General features: G+C 48.6%; 1 protein-coding gene across 16 annotated transcripts in view; it reads left to right on the forward strand.

Annotated features, from left to right (window-relative positions):
- Positions 1 to 16,816, forward strand: part of LOC131414202 (ral guanine nucleotide dissociation stimulator-like) — a 71,887-nt gene extending 55,071 nt beyond the window's left edge. For 6 of the 16 annotated variants that reach the window (XM_058555419.1, XM_058555422.1, XM_058555428.1 and 3 more), the window contains 6 exons: positions 3,876 to 4,188; positions 4,957 to 5,172; positions 5,545 to 5,647; positions 7,759 to 7,829; positions 8,913 to 9,161; positions 9,299 to 9,361. In XM_058555419.1, the coding sequence (XP_058411402.1) occupies positions 4,180 to 4,188; positions 4,957 to 5,172; positions 5,545 to 5,647; positions 7,759 to 7,829; positions 8,913 to 9,140 (627 nt within the window). In that variant the 5' untranslated portion in view covers positions 3,876 to 4,179 and the 3' untranslated portion in view covers positions 9,141 to 9,161; positions 9,299 to 9,361. Of the gene's footprint in view, positions 1 to 2,666; positions 3,509 to 3,875; positions 4,189 to 4,956; positions 5,173 to 5,544; positions 5,648 to 7,758; positions 7,830 to 8,237; positions 8,573 to 8,912; positions 9,162 to 9,298; positions 9,416 to 16,399; positions 16,522 to 16,678 lie in introns of those variants that run through there. The other 10 variants (XM_058555430.1, XM_058555424.1, XM_058555426.1 and 7 more) reach the window with 8 other exon arrangements.
- The last annotated feature ends 522 nt before the right edge of the window (positions 16,817 to 17,338 follow it).

Consider the following 17,338-nt stretch of genomic DNA (forward strand, 5'->3'; position numbering starts at 1 on the left):
TGCCTATCTGTCTGTTCCAGACCCATCCTTGGCCCAGCCTGGCGAGCACAGGACTGGGATCCTGCAGTCCACCTCTGTGGGCACCCAGAACTGTGATGAGTCCATCCTCCCCTTGTGTAGGCATTGGGAACAGGAGAGAATACCTCAGTGAGGGTCCTCCTGTATAAAATGGAGTGCATCCAGCAGGTGACTCCAAGTGTTCCATGCACTTGCAATGTGTCTGTTGGACTAGGTTCTCTGTTGATGACCTACTGTGCTCTGAAATGTTGAGAAAATGCTTTCCACCCACTTGAGATCATTTAGAACTGAGGAGACATGGGGGCATGGGTGGATGAGAACTGGGGATAAGGAAGAAGATGCCAGAGCACTGGACCCCAAGTCTAGAGATGAGGGAGAAAACCAGTTCTTGTTGGATCCTCGGGGTCCTCATCTGGAGGCAGGGGGGAGTCATTGTCCTGGTTGAGGTTGGATGCCTCAGGAATGAAGAAGACACCTGGTGGGGGACAGCAAGATGGGGGGATATGTAGGCTCCCAAGATTCACCCCACTCTCTCGAAGCCGACAGGTCCTGCTCCTTTACCTCTGGGACCCTGGAGAGCCTCTGCCTTGAGGACATCTGAAGAATGATTCCTTTCTGTTTGGTGGAGTTTTGGTGAGGGCTGCAGTGCTAGTGCTGGCCACCAGGGGGCGGAAAGCCTCTTGTGTCAGTGGTGGCAAGTTAGATTTTGTTTTTATTTTTTTCAGTTGTATTGAGATATACTTGATATACAGCACTATGCGAGTTAACATTGCTGTGTGGTACATTTGAAAGTTGCTAAGAAAGTAGATCCTAAAACTTCTCATCACCAGGAAAAAATCTTTTATGTTTGCTTGGTGATTGATGTTAACTAAACTTATTTTGGTAACCATTACATAATATACATATACATCAAGGCCTTTCCTTCTCCTGTAAACCTGGAACTTACACGGTGTCCACTGAACTTTTCTTGACCTCCTGGAGCAGAGAAGAGTCAAGCAGAGGTCTTTCTGGCTGTCCCTCTGCCTCAGAAACAACTTGTACCTCCTATTTCTAGTGTTCATCTCCACAATCACAGTTGGTCAGAAGCAGGGGGCGGGGTGTAAGATCTTCCCATGTACTCATTCAGCAGCTGTGAACTCAGCACTCACCCTGTGCCAGGTGCCCTGGTGGGCCAAAGTGCAGGATGAAAATGACCAAGTGGTCCCTGCCTGCCAGGAGCTCACAGCCTAGAGGGGAAATGGACAAAAGCAAAAACAGGAGCAAGAAAACAGCAAGTGCTGTAGAGAAACACAGCAGGGGGCCGTGAGGGAGGGCTGGGCATCACTGGGTAGGAGGGTCTGAAAGGCCTCACTGGGGTGACGTTTTCTGGGACCAGAATGACAAGAGGGGGCCAGCCCTTCACGGGTCTGGGAGCAGTGTGTCACGGGGATGACACCACTGGTCCTGAGTCTCACAGGTAGAAGTGAGTTTGGCCAGAGGAGGTTAGAAATGTGGCCAGTGCAGCTGGAGGGAGGCTGGGAGGAGAGAACAGGAGCTGGGGTGGAAGGTAGGGCCAGGGCCTGGTAGGCTGTGTCAGTTACCTTTCCCTCTCTAACTTCATTGCCCCTAACCTTGCATTTCAAAACTACAAATGTTGACTATCTCACAATTTGTGTGGATCAGCAATCAGGCACGTTTCAGCTTGGTGCCTCTGCCTCAGTGAGTTGAACAGGTTGGTGCTGTGGCCTCAACTGAGGCTCAACTGGGGGAGGACTAGCCCCAAAGGTCACTCTCAGCCTTCAGGGTTCAGTTTGGACTGAGAGTCTAAGTTTCTTTCTGTCTGTTGGCCTGGGCACTCCCGTGCTTCTCTCCTCTATAGGCCTCCACATTGGGCAGTCCCAAAACACTGGTATTTGATTCCTCAGCTACAGGGATTCGACAGAGAGAGAGAGAGAGAGATGGAACATGAAAGACGGAGTAAGAGGAAGTGAGAGACTTGTGTTGTTAAAATTTAGACAAGACATCAGATCACTTTGGCTGTTATTATGTTCAGAAGCCAGTTACTAACTAGTTAGTGGTTCCACGGGGATGGCTATACCATGGGTGGGGCTTACTGGGTACCACTGTGGAGGCTGCCCACCTCATAGGCCAAGATGAGGCACTTGGGTCTCATTCTCCATAAAACAGGAAACAATTGAATGGTTTAATGCCACAGGGTGGCAGTATCTAAATTTCCATTAGTTTCAACCCCCTCATGATGCTGACCTGAAAATGAGGCCAAGTTGGAAGTGACTGTTCCAATATAAAATTGCTAGAACACAGGCCTGTTTTGAGTGGTGTTCTGTGCTACCTGTCACCCCTTCTTGTTATTCTTCCATCTCTAAGTTTGTGCCTTAGGTACATGTGACACCAGCCCACAGGGATAATAGATATTATCTCATATACACCAGCTGAGGTCCCTAGGAAGTAGATTCTAGCCTGATCCCCCTGGTGTAGGTTTGGAGACTGGGGAGGACCTGAGAGGCACAGGGACTATCCCAGGATGAAGAACTGGTAAGTTAAAGGAAATCTGCATTCATCTCTGTCTCCTCAAAGCAAGGACCTGAGTTAGGTTTCTAGGGAACTGGGGCTAGGGCTGTGTAGGCTCCTTGTGTACAGTTCAGGAAGTGACATGAGAGAAGAGGGTGAGCAGCCCGGGCTCAGGGGGCAGCTCTGGAGAAATCTGATTGAGGTAAGGGGTCCAGGTATAGGAATCTTGAAAAATGACCCCATCTCCTTGGTCCTAGGCCTCAACAGATCTTTGAACTCTGGTAACAAGGCACCCACAGTCCCCCATCCAGCTCACTTGACGGGAGACAGTCAAGAGGCAAAAATGTTTTGTTGTTGTATCCCAACTTTTGCAGGATCTGGGCTCAAAAAAGCCCAGAAATAGAATCTTTTTGATTGTTGCCTACATTGGCTCAGCCCTCATCCCTGACACCTCTGGGTGTCTGACAGGAGGCAGTGAAGGGTAACATGGGCAGCCCAGGAAAGGTTAGTGCAGATCAGGACACAACGGTGATCCCACCTGATCAACCCCAAAATCCAGGCCCCTCATCGTGTGTTTGTGTGTGTTTGTGTGTCTGTGTGGTGTGGGGAAGGCAGGGTATGTGGGGCAGGCCATTCCTGGGCAGGAGCTGGTTCTTAGGTGTCGGAAGCCTGTGGGTCTGTGACGTTCGTACCCAGGTCATGGCTGGCAGCATGAGAAGGTGAGCTGCTCAACTCGTATGTTATTGAGCCCTAGAGGTTTCATCTCCTTCCCTTCCTGACCAGAGTTCTTTGCCAGGATGCCCTCTGTGCCTGAACTGAGGAGCAGACTTTCTCTTGGGGGCCGGCCCCAGTGGCAGAGTGCAGGCAGCCCCTGATTCCCTCTGGCCCAGCTCCCAGGCAGTCTTTGCAGAACTCCACTCAGGAGGTCATCGAGTAGCTGCCCAATGGTTTCAACTCCATCAACTCACTAGACAAGGGGCAGGTGCATGAGGCCACCCACACCATCCAGTGCTGCTCTGAGATGAGAGCAGGAGCAGAGGGCCTCCACACTCAGGACCTTGAGATGATGGGGTTGGACCAGAACTAGGGTGGGACCAGTCAGGGGCTGTCTCTTTTTCAAGCTAAAGGGGATGTACATGCAGGTAACCTTGCCTGGTTCAGAGCTGAGCTGCTGTGACCCTCTTTCCTTTGACTGGTGTGAGCTTCTGGAGGCCAATGAGGCAGAGCCAGAGGGTAAGGGGGACTGCAGGCTGGCTATTCCTGGAAAGGAAGTGGGATCTTTCCTGTATTTAGAAGGACACATGGAAAGTCAGCTATGTGAGTGAACCTTTCTCTTTATCCCGCTCCAGCGCCAGTTGCAGAGCTCCAGCCAGCAGCAGAAGCAGAGCAGTGGGCAGTGGTGGAGGTAGAGCTGGCTCCAGCTTCCTTGACACCACCCTCTCTAGCACTGGAGCCAGTGTCCCCTCCACCAGCAGTGTTGGAGCTGGAGCAAGGGCCGACATCGGCTGCAGCAGGAGTGGGAGCTGCTGAGCTGGAGTCACCTGGACCATCATTTCTAGTGGGAAGTCCATCTCCACCTGTGGCTAAGAAGCATGAGAAGAAGCCCAACCTACGGCCTTCCCTCCTAAGCTGGTGGTGGAGCAGTTGACCGTGATGGATGCGGTGAGCAGCTGGGCTTTCAGGGCGGGTGGGGTAGGCCTTCCCTCTGCCATCATTGCCCCAGACCTCATCCAGTCTCCTATGATCTGGGCCCGAATCCTGGCTCCACCCCTTACCAACCATACGACCTGGGCAACTTTCTGAACCCCCAAACATTTGCTGTCCACCTACAGACCGTAGAGGTGGACACTAACAGGACCTGCTGCACAGAGTGGCTGTGCCGGCTCCATGAGGTAGAAGAGACGGAAGGGTGAGCAGGGCCTGGCACATCAGTGGGGGAGGGGAACTCACTGTGTGCAGCCAGGTCCCTGGTGGCCCAACCTTCTGCTCAGGAGGCCCAACAGCCTCAGGACTTATTAGACACCTGATGTGTACTTCACTATGAGGGAGACAGACAAAGCCCGTGGTTGTAGCTACCACAGGGGAATGTGCATCAGAATGGGGAGTGGGACCAGAGGGGGGATCAGGTTGTTGGAAGATGCTCCCTTGGGATGAGCCAAGCTGAGCCACCATCTGGAGCTTGGAGTTAGCCAGGACGGGCTGGATGCAAATGCCCCTCTCCCTTCCCTGCCAGTATTGGGTCCTGGGTCATCCTCTGCTGGGTGCCTGCAGTGACAGAGAAGAAAAGCCAGGGACTCTAACAAGGCTCAGGCCACATCATGAGCTTCCTGAGCTCCAGCTCTAAATTGTGACCCCTGTGTGGGACTTTGTGGGCTGTGGACACAGAGCTAGGGTGTGGCAATGTTGGGTGACACTCCCCCTGTTCCCCAGGAGCCCTTCCAGAAGGTGGTGCCCTCTCAGTGCCTGGGCTCCACCTGGAGCAAGAGGAACAAGCCCGGCAGTGAGCACCTGGCACACACCGTCCAGGCCAATATCGACCACTTCAGAAGGGTGGCCAACCTCGTCATCACCACCTGCCTTGGGGTCCCGAGCATGATGGCCCAGGACAGGGTGAGGGTGGTGGAGCGCTGGATCCAGGTGGCCCAGGTGTGCTGTGGGAGGCCCAGTGGAGCCCCTCTCTGGAGCCTTAGGAACTGCCTCCATCTTTATCAGCTCCCAGGATTGCAGTGTGTGGTCTAAGCCCCTGCAAGTCCCTAGATCCTTCCTGCCAGGAGCACGTTGACCTTGACTCCAGGTCCCAGTGTGGGGATGCTCACTTCCTACCTGGCTCCCTCCTTGGGTTGAGCTAAAATCCTCCTCCTTGTGAGTGTTACTCTTTGGGTCCTAAATGTGCCCTTCTGGGGCTCCCTGTACATCTGTCTAATCCAGGAGGGGAGATTTAAATAGAAGGGGACTGAAGCTAGAGCAAGCAGGGCTCCAGTGCCCCCACCTCACAGCTTATTCTCTTCCCTTCCCCAGGAGTGCGAGATCCTGAAGAACTTCTCCTCGCCCCGCACTGTCATCTCTTCTCTGCAGAAAACATCCATATGCCACCTGAAGAACACATGGAGGAAGTTTCCTGGTGGGTAGTGCCCCTCTCCATAGGAGAACCAGGGTGGATGGGGGATCTCCTGAATGTCTGCCATTGGCCCCTCAGTCAGCTGGGAACTCCTGGGAGGCAGCAAATGATGGGGACAGGGCCTGGGCCTCAGTGGTGGGTCTCTAAGTCTCCCGGTGTCCTTAGTGCACCAATTCTGCTTCAGGACTCGGTTTCCCTAAATGCCAGGTACTGGGTTGAGCCACATTGGAGATTTTCAAGTGTTTATAGCAACAGAACTCTATGCCCAGTTGAAACTCAAAGTGGTCAAAAGAGAGCTGCTTTGTATAGCAGGCGAATGGAGACCCCAGTGACCAACAGGAGAGCCCCCTCCCAGTCCCACGAGACCTTAGCGCTCAGAGGAGCCCAGTGAGAGCACTCCTCCAGGCAGTTTGAATCTCTCAGGTTGTCAAAGAAAAGGATATGCACTTAGACCCCTCACATTATCCCTAAATTTATCCTTCCCTCTTTCCCTTCCTCTCAGGGAGAGCTCTGAAAAATTTAAAGAGAGCTATAGCCAAGACGAGTCCTTGAACAGAGAACTGATGACCAAGGTAGAGTGGAGGCTGGGGGTCTGGAAAGAAAGCAGGGGCCAGGGGGGGAGGGGGACTGAGCAAGCTGTGGTTTTGATAATTTCTCACTTGAACTTTCTCTGAAACATTCCTGTCTATCTTGTCCAGGTTAACAAGCAGAGGGATCTGTTCTGCCCATGGGCAGGTGGGGTGCCATTTTTGGGCAGGAGGCCTTGGTCATGGGACACAGTGGTGTTGGCTGGGCTGTTCCAGGACGAGTTGCCGAGCTGGCGCCATCAGCAGGTCTCTGGCTTCCACTCACGTCCATCCTGCTGGATGTAGCTTCTTCCAGGCTGTTGGGTGGTTGGGTGGGTTTATCCCTCAGCCTAAACCTGTCCTCAGGAAGCCAGGCCCCTGCTGCTCCTTCTATCTTCACCATGTCTCCAAGGGGAGGGCACACTGCCTACCCCAGGGACGGGCACAACAGGGGATTCCCCTGGCACAGGTGGACAAACAGGCTGCTCATCCTTGGATCTGAACAACTGACCAGAGACAGATGTGTGTGCATTATGGGACTCCCCACTGGACCCCTAGAGCAGTCACTTGAGTCAACCACAGGAGTCTCACCTGAGTGCCTGGTTGGCAATGATATAGGCCCCAGGTGGCTTATGAGTAGCGTCTAGGCAACTGATGGATTCTTAGTGGATCCTGCTGAAAGGACGTTAAGAGCTTCATGTAAACGGAGAAGCAAAGCATCCTGTCACCCCCTTCCCTGTTGATCAGAGGTGGCACCTTGTGGGTCCAGTTCCTGAGTGGATAAAGAAAGAGTTCAGTGCAGGCGAATATCCTGAGTTGTTCTTTGGGGAGGAGAAGGGTTTGGCATTGCCTCTGTCCGGCATGGGGGAGAGACACTCCAGGGGACTGGGGCAGGAAGGAGCCACTCAACAACCAGACTCCCAAGACACCCCATCCTCTCGATCCACGGCTCGGCCCAGGACCAAGCTTTGAGAGCTCAGGGGACAAGACTGTTGTCAGTGGTGGGGCTGGGGGTTAGGCAAGGATGTTGGAACAGGGCCTCTGGCTGAGAGGGGCAAGCGGCCTCTCCTCTGTTGGCCCCTCAGCAACTCACTGCCCCTGTTTGGTCCTCTGTCTCCCCATCAGGGAAATGGAGGTATGGTGATTGTGTGGTGATTGTGTGGTGCAGGCCTCACAGGGTGGTAATGAGGTAAGAGGGAGGAAAGGAATGTGGGAGCTTTCTGCCTGCTCCACCTGGAGGGGTGAGGGCCAGAACAATGATGACAGTCATGCGACAGTGAGTCCTCAGGAGAACCTGTGAGGTAGCTGGAGTTCTCACACTTTCCAGATGAGGAAACAGGCTCGGGGAGGCCAGGCCAAAAGCCCGAGCTCACACCCAGAGTGAGAGTTGGAGCTGGGCTTGTTCTGGAATCACAAGACCTTGCAGGGTGGAGTGGCATTGGTGCCAGTTCACTCGAGTCAGATGTTCAGGGTCAGAGGCCAGTGGTGCTCAAGAGAAATGGGGTGAGGGGAGTATGGTCTCGCTGACACTGTCCTCGACTCTGGCAGGAGGGGCCCTCCACGTTTGCCCCCCGGAGGGCAACCCCCAGAGAGTGCAGGAGAAGCAGCAGCAGCAGCAGGTGAGTGTGCCTGTGGAGGAGGGGCTCTGCCCTCCCAGCCGGAGGCCTCAAATCAAGAGAGGAGGTCCCTTCCTCCTGGTGCCACAGTGTCTGAATCCCCCAGTAGAAGTGACCAGGAGGGGGGCCTGGAAGAGCTGGTGTAGGATGGATTTGTTGTGGTGAGGGCCAGGGACCACATACCCTGTGATTTGCCAGAAGCCGGCCCTGGGAGGTGAGGAGGAGGAGTGTGGTGTTCTTGGGGTGTGAAGGGAGGAAGAATTGAGGGGAGGCTGCTAAGGGTCCTAGGCTGCTCCCCATGGGAACCCTGGGGTGGGCCAGGAGGCTGAGGGTGAGGACTTTTCAGGGGAGGGTCTGCAGGGGTCCGACTTGAGAGCAAGGGCTCATCCCACCCGCACCCCGATGTCACAGGGTGTTGTCCCCTATCTTGGCACTTTCCTCGGTGAACTGCTGATGCTGCACCTGGCGATGGGTGATTATCTCGAAGTGGATAAATCTGAGGACCAAGCAGGAAGGACCAGGATCCTGAGCCTGGGGATGCGTGAGCCCCCGCACTGAGCTCTGAGCTCTCAGCACTTGGCACATCTCCTTTCGTGAGAGCCTCACAGCCGCCCCTGGGAGCTGGGGCATCAGGCCCATCTTAGGGATGAGTGAACAGAGGCTCCGCCTGAGACATCCATTCTCGTTCCTCAGGCTGGGGAAGCTCAGAGCTGCCTGATGGCACAGCTGCGTGAGGTTTTATCTGAGCTGGACCCTGCCTGTCCCTCCCATGCTGCCCGTGGAGGTAGAGAGCAGTCGCCCTCCCCCAAGTCAGCCAGCACATAAGTGGCTGAGCAGTCCCCTCTGTCTGAGGCCTCAGCCTCCAAGTCTGTCATCAGAGAGGGTTGTGCTGCCAGGTCCCTCAGCCTCCCCCCATGTCCTACTAGTCTGGAGCCCAGAGCCCATCCTAGGTCCAAGTCCTGTTTTCTCTGCATGCCCCGCCCCCTCTGGGGACCTGGCAGTAGTGCCACATGAGAAGGGCAGGGCATAGGGGGCTAGTCAGGCTAGGGGGCTCTGTCTGATGGACTCTGGCTGTCTGCCTTCCAGGGGAATGAGATCAACCTTGAGAAGAGGACTGAGGAGCAGCTGTGGCACTCCTTGCAGGGGAGGGGAAGGAGGTGGAAATCAGAGACCCTTTGGGGAGAACAGTTTCTGGCTCCACCCCTTGTATCTTACATTGAGTGGAAGATTTTGGTAGAAGTCGAGACCCATCCAGTTGGCGCGTGGGTTGAAGGGAGGATGGCATCAAGGAAAACTTCTTGGAGGAGGGGCTGATTATTCCCATTCTGAGAACAGGTAGATCCTGGATGGAACTGGAGGGAAGGAGCGTTCCCAGGACTGGTCCCCTGCCCCACTCCTCACCCCCCACAAGGCCCCTGCAACATCCCCCAACCAGGCCCTGTCTGCATCCTCTCCTTCCCTCTGGTCCCAAGAACACCGAGTCATGAGGGAGATCCTGCTGCTCCAGGTCGCTGCAAAGAATTATAAAAAGACCCCAAGGAGTGATTTGGGTCCTGGTTCCAGGACATGGAGCTGCTCAACGAGAATGAGTGAGGCCGGGCAGGAGTTGGGTGAGGGCAGGGGTGGATTCTCCCTGTTGGCCAGTCCAGAGAGCCTGTCTCCGTGGCCCCCTGGTCAGCCCCAGGCCTTATGGCATGGCAACCTCTGGGACACCCAGACTCCAGCTGCTGAGGTTTCTTTTGACCAAATTTTAGGAGCTTTTAGTTTTCCAGTTGAATCTCTGGAATTGCATCAGCTCTAAGTGGGGAAACCAATGTAAAAAGATCAAAACGTGCATGTGGAGAGGACAAGGCCCGAGGAAGATCATTTGAAAATGGACTAAAGGCAGGCAGGACTTTCCCTCCTGAGACCCCTCTAGGGGCTCCATGTTCACCCCTGACCTAGATTTGAATTCTGCTGGGATCCTTGTACAGGCCTCTGAATTCCTTTTCCTGCTTGATTTGTATCCAGGAGGAACGATATCTGATGCAGCTTTTAAGGCTACTGCTGGGCCTTGTTACATAAACATGACTGCTCCCTGTGAACTAGGATTTTCAGCACCCCTGCCTTCCTTATGCCATTCCCTTTAGGACAGAATTTCCCTAGAAGGCCCCCAGCCTCCTCCCTGGCTTGGCCTGATGGATCCCAAATGAGCTCTGCTTTGCCAGGATGAGGGACCATAATCCTGGCCAGTAATTGACCCCACATTGTCCCTTGCTGTCCAAGGTGAATTCTGAGCTCGTGTCCTTCTGAGGTCCAAGGTCTTGGGCACTCCTCCAGTTTACACACTCAGTGTTGGTGTTCTGAACTCGTCCAAATGGCATAATTGGGCCCAAGTCATTAAAGTGTGTCACCCCTGGGTGGCTGTGTTTTTTTCCCCAGTCTTGTGCTGTGGTTACATTACAACCAGCTGCTTGGGTGTGAACCCTGTTTGGAGCTTTGAAATATGAGGCATGACAGGGGTGTTGGGAGGTCCAGCGGGGAATGCCACGGAACTGATGATCCATGGTCGTGCATGAACACAGCCTTACCAATTAAAATACTGAAATGTTCCCATCTGGTGGTGAATAGACACTGCTCTGAGCTCACACCAAGAACCCGACCCATGACTAACAGCTTTCAAAGGGTTACCAAGTGGCATTTTGAACCTCTTCCCTTGGGAACACCCTGTAAGACAAGGGCCAGATGAATCGCTTGGCACTTGTGTGTTATCGCCTCCTTTCTGATGGCTGCAAGTGTCACCCAGACACACAGGCTGGACTCTGCCAGGGAAGCCTTCTCAGGACAGCCAGAAGCTGATGATGAATACTGGTTCCCGGCATCCCAGGCCCTTCCTGACACAGCACAGCCACCCAGGAAAGTGATTTGGTAATGGAAAGACTGGGAAGGCCGTACTTTCCCTCCAAAGAGAAAGAGAAGTGCCAACAGTGAAAGCTTGATCCCTCAAATAGACAATTAAATCCCAACAAGCAGTGGGTTCTTGTCAGATTACTGATGCTGAAAAGGCCTCTTTTGATAATAGCACGATCCCCCAGCTGCCATGTCCATCTTCATGAATCAAATTTCCAACACATATGGATCTAAAAAACTGAGGGAAATCTGGTATTTCCTTAGATGCAACACTGCATTAGCATGCAACAAAGAACATAAAAATGGAGACCTAGAAGTAAATACCTAATTTGAGTACATAGGCATCAAAGTGCTTTTGAAACAATATTTTGGAATCTATTGGAATATTACACAAAAAGAATAATCCACTTTTAGTACGTTTTACTGTGACTGTGAGGGGAAAAACTGAATCATCCCCTTGACGTTGGTAACTCGCTGCTGACTTGAAAGTAAAAATAAATGATGTACATAGTAAAAGAAAATGAGAGAACAGCATGAAAAAAGAAGATCTTTCTCTCCTCACCTTAAACTCAACCTCTCACCTCAGAAAGAAACCGCTGTCTATATTTTCTATGTCACACAGCAGAGTTTAATAAAAGAAACGTATTGGTATGTTTTAAAGTTTCAAGAGCTCAAAGCAAGGAAACATTAGGGACGCAACCATGAGACCTCACTGAGGTGCCTGCTCCATTTCATCTGCTGTCAGGACGTCCTTCTTGGCTCCTCGTTTTCTCTGCCTCGCTAGCAAGTCTGTCCGCCATCAGTGCTACCACCAGTCTCTCTCCTGTGCTCTTCACTGCCTTTTCCTCTTTCCTCATACCTTCCACAGTCACCAGAAATTGTTGGCAGTGGAACTGTGGAATGCCCAGATCAGCTCCTGGAATCATCTCTGCCAAATCTGAAGACCCGCAGGAGTGGGCATGGGACCTGGAGTGCAGACCACCTGCGAGCACACCTGGCAGGGATTCACCTGTGTGACTAGGTGCAAGTTTTTGCAACGCTTTGGCAAGATTGAAAGGACTTACCAGTTGTCCTGCACTGCTGCAGGCCTGGAGTCCTCGCGGTCTCTCGGGCCAGCAGACCTGGTGGGGCTGGTCCAAGGTGTCCTCCCAGAGACCCGTCACTGCTAGGATGGGATGGGATTCTAGTAACCAGCCCCTTGACTATGTCACTGGACATCCTAAAAGGGATGGAGATGCTTAAACCAGGCTTTGGTTTGGACTGGTTCCCACAGTCACGCTGCTTCCTCTGTGAAGACATGACTATCCTTCTTTTCCTCTTACCCTACAAAAATAAATCATGATATTGGGTCAAATGACAAAGGATGCCTGCCATTTTAGGACAATTATCCTGGCTGTTTTGTACTTCCACCCTGCCTCTATCGTCTGGGGATCTGACCTGTGTCCTGGGATGTCATCAGGCAGATTTGCATCTAGAACAGAAAGCTCCAGGTCAAAACTCAAGGCTACTCCAGATCATTTCTCTCCCTCCATCCTGTTAACACCCCCTCCTTGTTTGAGTGTGTTTCTATTCCTTTCTTGTCCTTGTCACTCTCAACTGTACAAGTCCTGGCACTCCATCTCAGGACAGTGGGTCCCCAATCTTTTACTAAATCCCAAATCCCACCATTTCTGTGTTTTCTGACTACTCATTTGCTTAATCCATTGACCACTCGGTGTTCATAGAAGTGAAATCAATAATGACATTGTCAACCAGCCCTTGTTAGCGACTTACTCCCACATCCCAGATGTTCACATAATCCAAATGGTTATGTTCAAAGTAAATAATTCAGAAAACATATTCACTTACCACAAATTCCTGATATCTAATACTTTTATTCAAACACTCATACAGTGGATACCTGTGCCTCAAGATAAGAAGTAATGCCAGATCACCGATCCTCACCTTAATTTCCTCCTACCCCTATCAATCCTGGATTCCATGGACTATGATCTCAATAATTTCCTTGGAATAATAAAAAATTCCTTACCACTTAGTTATGTTGTAAACCTCCAAACCCAGAAGATCCCGATTATCTGCCATGCCGCAGCTACTGCTGGTCTTATAACAAGCTGAAGAAAAAGCATGAAACATGATCTTTTGGTACCACTGTAAATACAAAACCATCTGCATCAACTGGGAAGCACTCATAATGCCTGAAAATTTTGTTCTCTTTTTTTGTGTTGGGTCAATAACAAAAAGAAAAATCAATTAAAAAGTGGACACGGGGGCTGGCCCCATGGCTTAGCGGTTAAGTGCGCACGCTCTGCTACTGGTGGCCCGGGTTCGGATGCCGGGCGCGCACCAATGCACCGCTTCTCTGGCCATGCTGAGGCCGCGTCCCACATACAGCAACTAGAAGGATGTGCAGCTATGACATACAACTATCTACTGGGGCTTTGGGGGAAAAATAAATAAATAAATAAAATTAAAGGCAAAAAAAAAAAATTGGCAAAGGACCAGAATAGACTTTTTCCAATGAAGACATACTAGTGGCCAATAGGTGTATGAAAAGGTGTTTGGCATCACTAATCAGGGAATGCAAATCAAAACCACAATGAGCTATCACTTCACACCTGTTAAGATGGCGATTATCAAAACAACTAAAGGTGGCAAATGTTGGTGAGGATGTGGAGAAAAGAAACCCTTGTGGGAATGTAAACTAGTACAGCCATTATGGAAAACAGTATGGAGATTCCTCCAAAAATGAAAACTAGCACATGATCCAACAATCCCACTTCTAGTATATACCCACAGGAATTGAAATCAGGGTCTCAGCGAGATACCTGCACTCTAATGTTCATTGCAGCTAATTTACAATAGCTAAGACACGGAAGTAACCTAAATGTCACTGATGGATGAAAGGATAAAAAAATGGAATATTAGTCAACCTTGAAAAAAGAAGCAACTCCTGCCATTTTTGACAACATGGATGGACCTGGAAGACATTAGGCTAAGTGAAATAAGGCAGACAGAGAAAGGCAAATACTCACTTATATGTGGAATCTAAAATAGTTAAACTCATACAAGCAGAGGTTAGAATAGTGGTTGCCAGGGGTTGGGAGGATGGAGAATTTGGGAGCTGATGGTCAAAGGATACAAAGTTTTAGTTATCAAGATAAATAAGTTCTGGAGATGTAGGCTACGACATAGTGCCTACAGGTAACAAGACTGTATTGCATACATCACATTTGCTAATAGAGTAGATATTAAGAGATCTTACCACAGAATAATAGTAATAAAGGAGGTGAGAGAAAACTTTGGGAGGTGATGGATATGTTTGTGGCCTTGATGGTGGTGACAGTCTCAAGGGTGTATACTTATGTCCTAATTCATCAAGCTGTGTATGGAAAAGTATGACATCATCGTTGATTCTTCTGCATCTTGAAATACGCCGTGTCCTCATCACATGAGAAAATTTTGTAACTATATATGGGGACAGATGTTAACTGGGCTTATTGTGCTGATCATTTCGACATATACTCAAACATTGAATCATTAAGTTGTACCCCTGAAACTAATATAATGTTGTATGTCAACTTTACCTCAATTAAAAAAACACAACAGACAAAATGATTTGAATATTGTAAAGGAGTTCAGTGAATCCTTGAAACTGCCCCACTCCTATATGGGAGTTACAGGAAGCAGAGAGGATGAAGGAAGATGGAAGAAAGTTGTACAAAAGAGTATTCAAATTAAAATCATTTGAGTTGCTATCAGCTCCTTGTGGCAGAGTTGTGTGAGCCCTGATCTTCTTTCACATTTATCCTGGAAAAGCATACTTTCAGATCCAACCCATAATAGTTCATCATTTGCTCTAATACGAAAATCTCAACTTAATAAATAAAACCAAAACCATCCCTTATGTATGAATAAAGTTAGTGAACTTTACAGAGAAAAGAGCATATTTGCACAATCTCAATAAAGGAAACAGAAGAACTGAATGATGATCGAGTCTCAGTCAAGCTTATCTTTGAAAGCCAGTGAAGCCAGGATATCTTTTCAAGGATGTGTGTAGAGCTGTCAGCCTTGGAAGATAGAAATAGTGGCCTCCTCTAGAGCAAAGGACAGGCTTGCTTACTGCCCAATATAATAGAAATAACACCCCTCCCTGGGGCAAAGGTCAGTAGACTTCCTGCCCATTATCAAAGATTTGAGTTCCTTAAGCTCTGAGTTCTTGCAACCCTCTGCATGTCACCTGGCCCACTGTGTATCACCCTGTAGGAAGTGGGATTTAGTGAACTGGTGCAAATGTTGATACTCTGGCCACTAGTATTGTTGTGTCATTAAGTCCTTTGTCTCTGACCCATGGGTCTAGTTTCTTTTGCCAGCATCTATAAGACCATGGTAAGCTGACTTATTAGCTTGCAGATAAGGTAAAATATCATACCTTTCACGGTTCCTGACAAGCCCTTAATGTAACTAGTACTCTTAGGAACAGAGAGCTATCCAGAACAATATGTATGAATATTCTTCATCGAAGACTTCATGCAACCAAAACTTTAATAAGTCTCTCTGATCTCTTTTATTTCTACCCCAAGTAGAAGGAGAGGCACCAAACTATTACAGACCTAGGGCTTGTGCAAGCCACCTGGAGACCTAGTGATCAGAAACTTCCCATGGGGAGCAAAGACAGATGGGCATATTTCCAAAATGGACCCATATGCCTCCTTATCATCCAAAAGACAGTACATTATCTTAATTTATGATGATTTCATTCACTAAAATCTTGTGATGGGCCAAAGATGCACATCTAAGAAGAGTGAGACACATGGCAGTTGTAAGCAGATTAACACATTTGGTGAATATCAAACACTGAACTAAACAGTGTTCTAATCTATTATAAGGTACAACAAATTTAATTAGGTCAATTAAATGATCTTTAATGGTATGCCTGATTATTACTCTGCAATAATAAACAAGAAACTCATGTAAATAACTATAATTGGTCTTACTTTAAAATATAATAGTCAAGACTGTTTGAGATAAGCTGGAGAGAAGGAAGGGGAGAAATAGATAAAAGTTAGCTGCTCTGAAGCCACTCTCAAGACCCCTGGATCTACATGTAACCCAGGAGATCGAGGCAGATGGCTGTGTGCCTAGATCCTCCTGCACTGTGCTTCTCAGGGATGTCACGGAGTTGAAGCAGCTTCCTAAATCATGTTTACACGTCCATGTGTACAATACCCCTGACCATGGGGAAGAAACACCATTCAATCATCCTTTACACCCCTCTAATTAACAATTAGATTTCAGAATCGTTGTATCATTACATGATAATTTATTCTTCAAACCTGTAGGATGCCAAGCTAAAAGAAAATCAAATTTCAATGGCTTCTTTTCTTTGAAGGACCAAGATGTTCTTTCACACTTGGAATCCGGATTAGAGGATAAATCCATCAAATCAATGGAAACAAGTTATAAAATGGACAGAGGGATATTTCATTCATATATACACAGTTTGTACTGTGGCAAAAATAGAGTTATATTTTAAAAAATTAGAATTTCTTGAAATTTTAGAGATTTTAAAGACTTTGTTCTGCTTATACTCCCTTTGGTTTACCAAATCAAACTCACTCTTTAATGGGCATTTCTAGCATTGAGTGCTAATAACAGCAGCTTTTTTAAATTCTTATTTTTCCCAGGTCAAACACCAAGGGTAGAGGTCATCAAAAGATCAAGTCTAATCTACCTACGGGTGTGGCAGCCTTAACTATGGATGTTCAAGCCAGACATTGCCAGAAGAACTACATCTCTTCACCCATAGGTGAGTTTTTACTAGTAATCACAGAAACTTAGGGATATCAAAGGAAATTTTTTATTAAGAACCCAAGTTATAGATTCCTCTCTTAGGTTCATTACTTTGAATTTTTGACTCAAATCATATATATCGATTGGACCATGTTCAATTCTATGATCTTTAGAAGATGCAACCTACAGCTGAAGAGAAACAGATACAACACCAATATCTTATCCTCTCTGAAGCCAAACTGAGAGCCCCTGGAGTCAGAAGTTTCCAAGAAAAGAAAAAGTCATCCATCTTCGGAAGAGAGACAGTAGAGGTTAGCCAAACATTCAACTTTAAATTGTTAACATGACTTGTTAGAATGTGATGGAGCACACCTTCTAAGTTTCATGATTTTTCTCCAGAATATTGAGATGGATGACCTTGAAGTCCAGTTTCCCCATAAATGTATTTATTCCATGATAAAATTAATTTCCCTATAATTACCATGAAAATGTTACGTCATAGTCTCTGACTAAAAGGAAACAAAGCAAATTGAGCAGTTGAATAACAGTGTAATTAATTCCATACAAGGATCTTTACTGCAGCTTTATGTATAATAGTGAAACTGGATGTAATCCCATTTCTATCAAAGAAGAAGTAAACAGATTATGGTATTCCTGTTCTTTGGAATACCTCTAAAACATCTAAAATGGTAAGTTAGAATGATGTGCACTGATAAGGGGAGACGTCTATGATATATGATTTGGGAAACAGCAAATTGCAAAACGATGTAGTTATATAATTTATGTTAAAATACTTTATGTGTATTTATAAATTCATAGGAAATTTCCAGAAG

This window comes from Diceros bicornis, chromosome 14, assembly GCF_020826845.1.
Source record: "Diceros bicornis minor isolate mBicDic1 chromosome 14, mDicBic1.mat.cur, whole genome shotgun sequence".
NCBI classification, from domain to species: domain Eukaryota; kingdom Metazoa; phylum Chordata; class Mammalia; order Perissodactyla; family Rhinocerotidae; genus Diceros; species Diceros bicornis.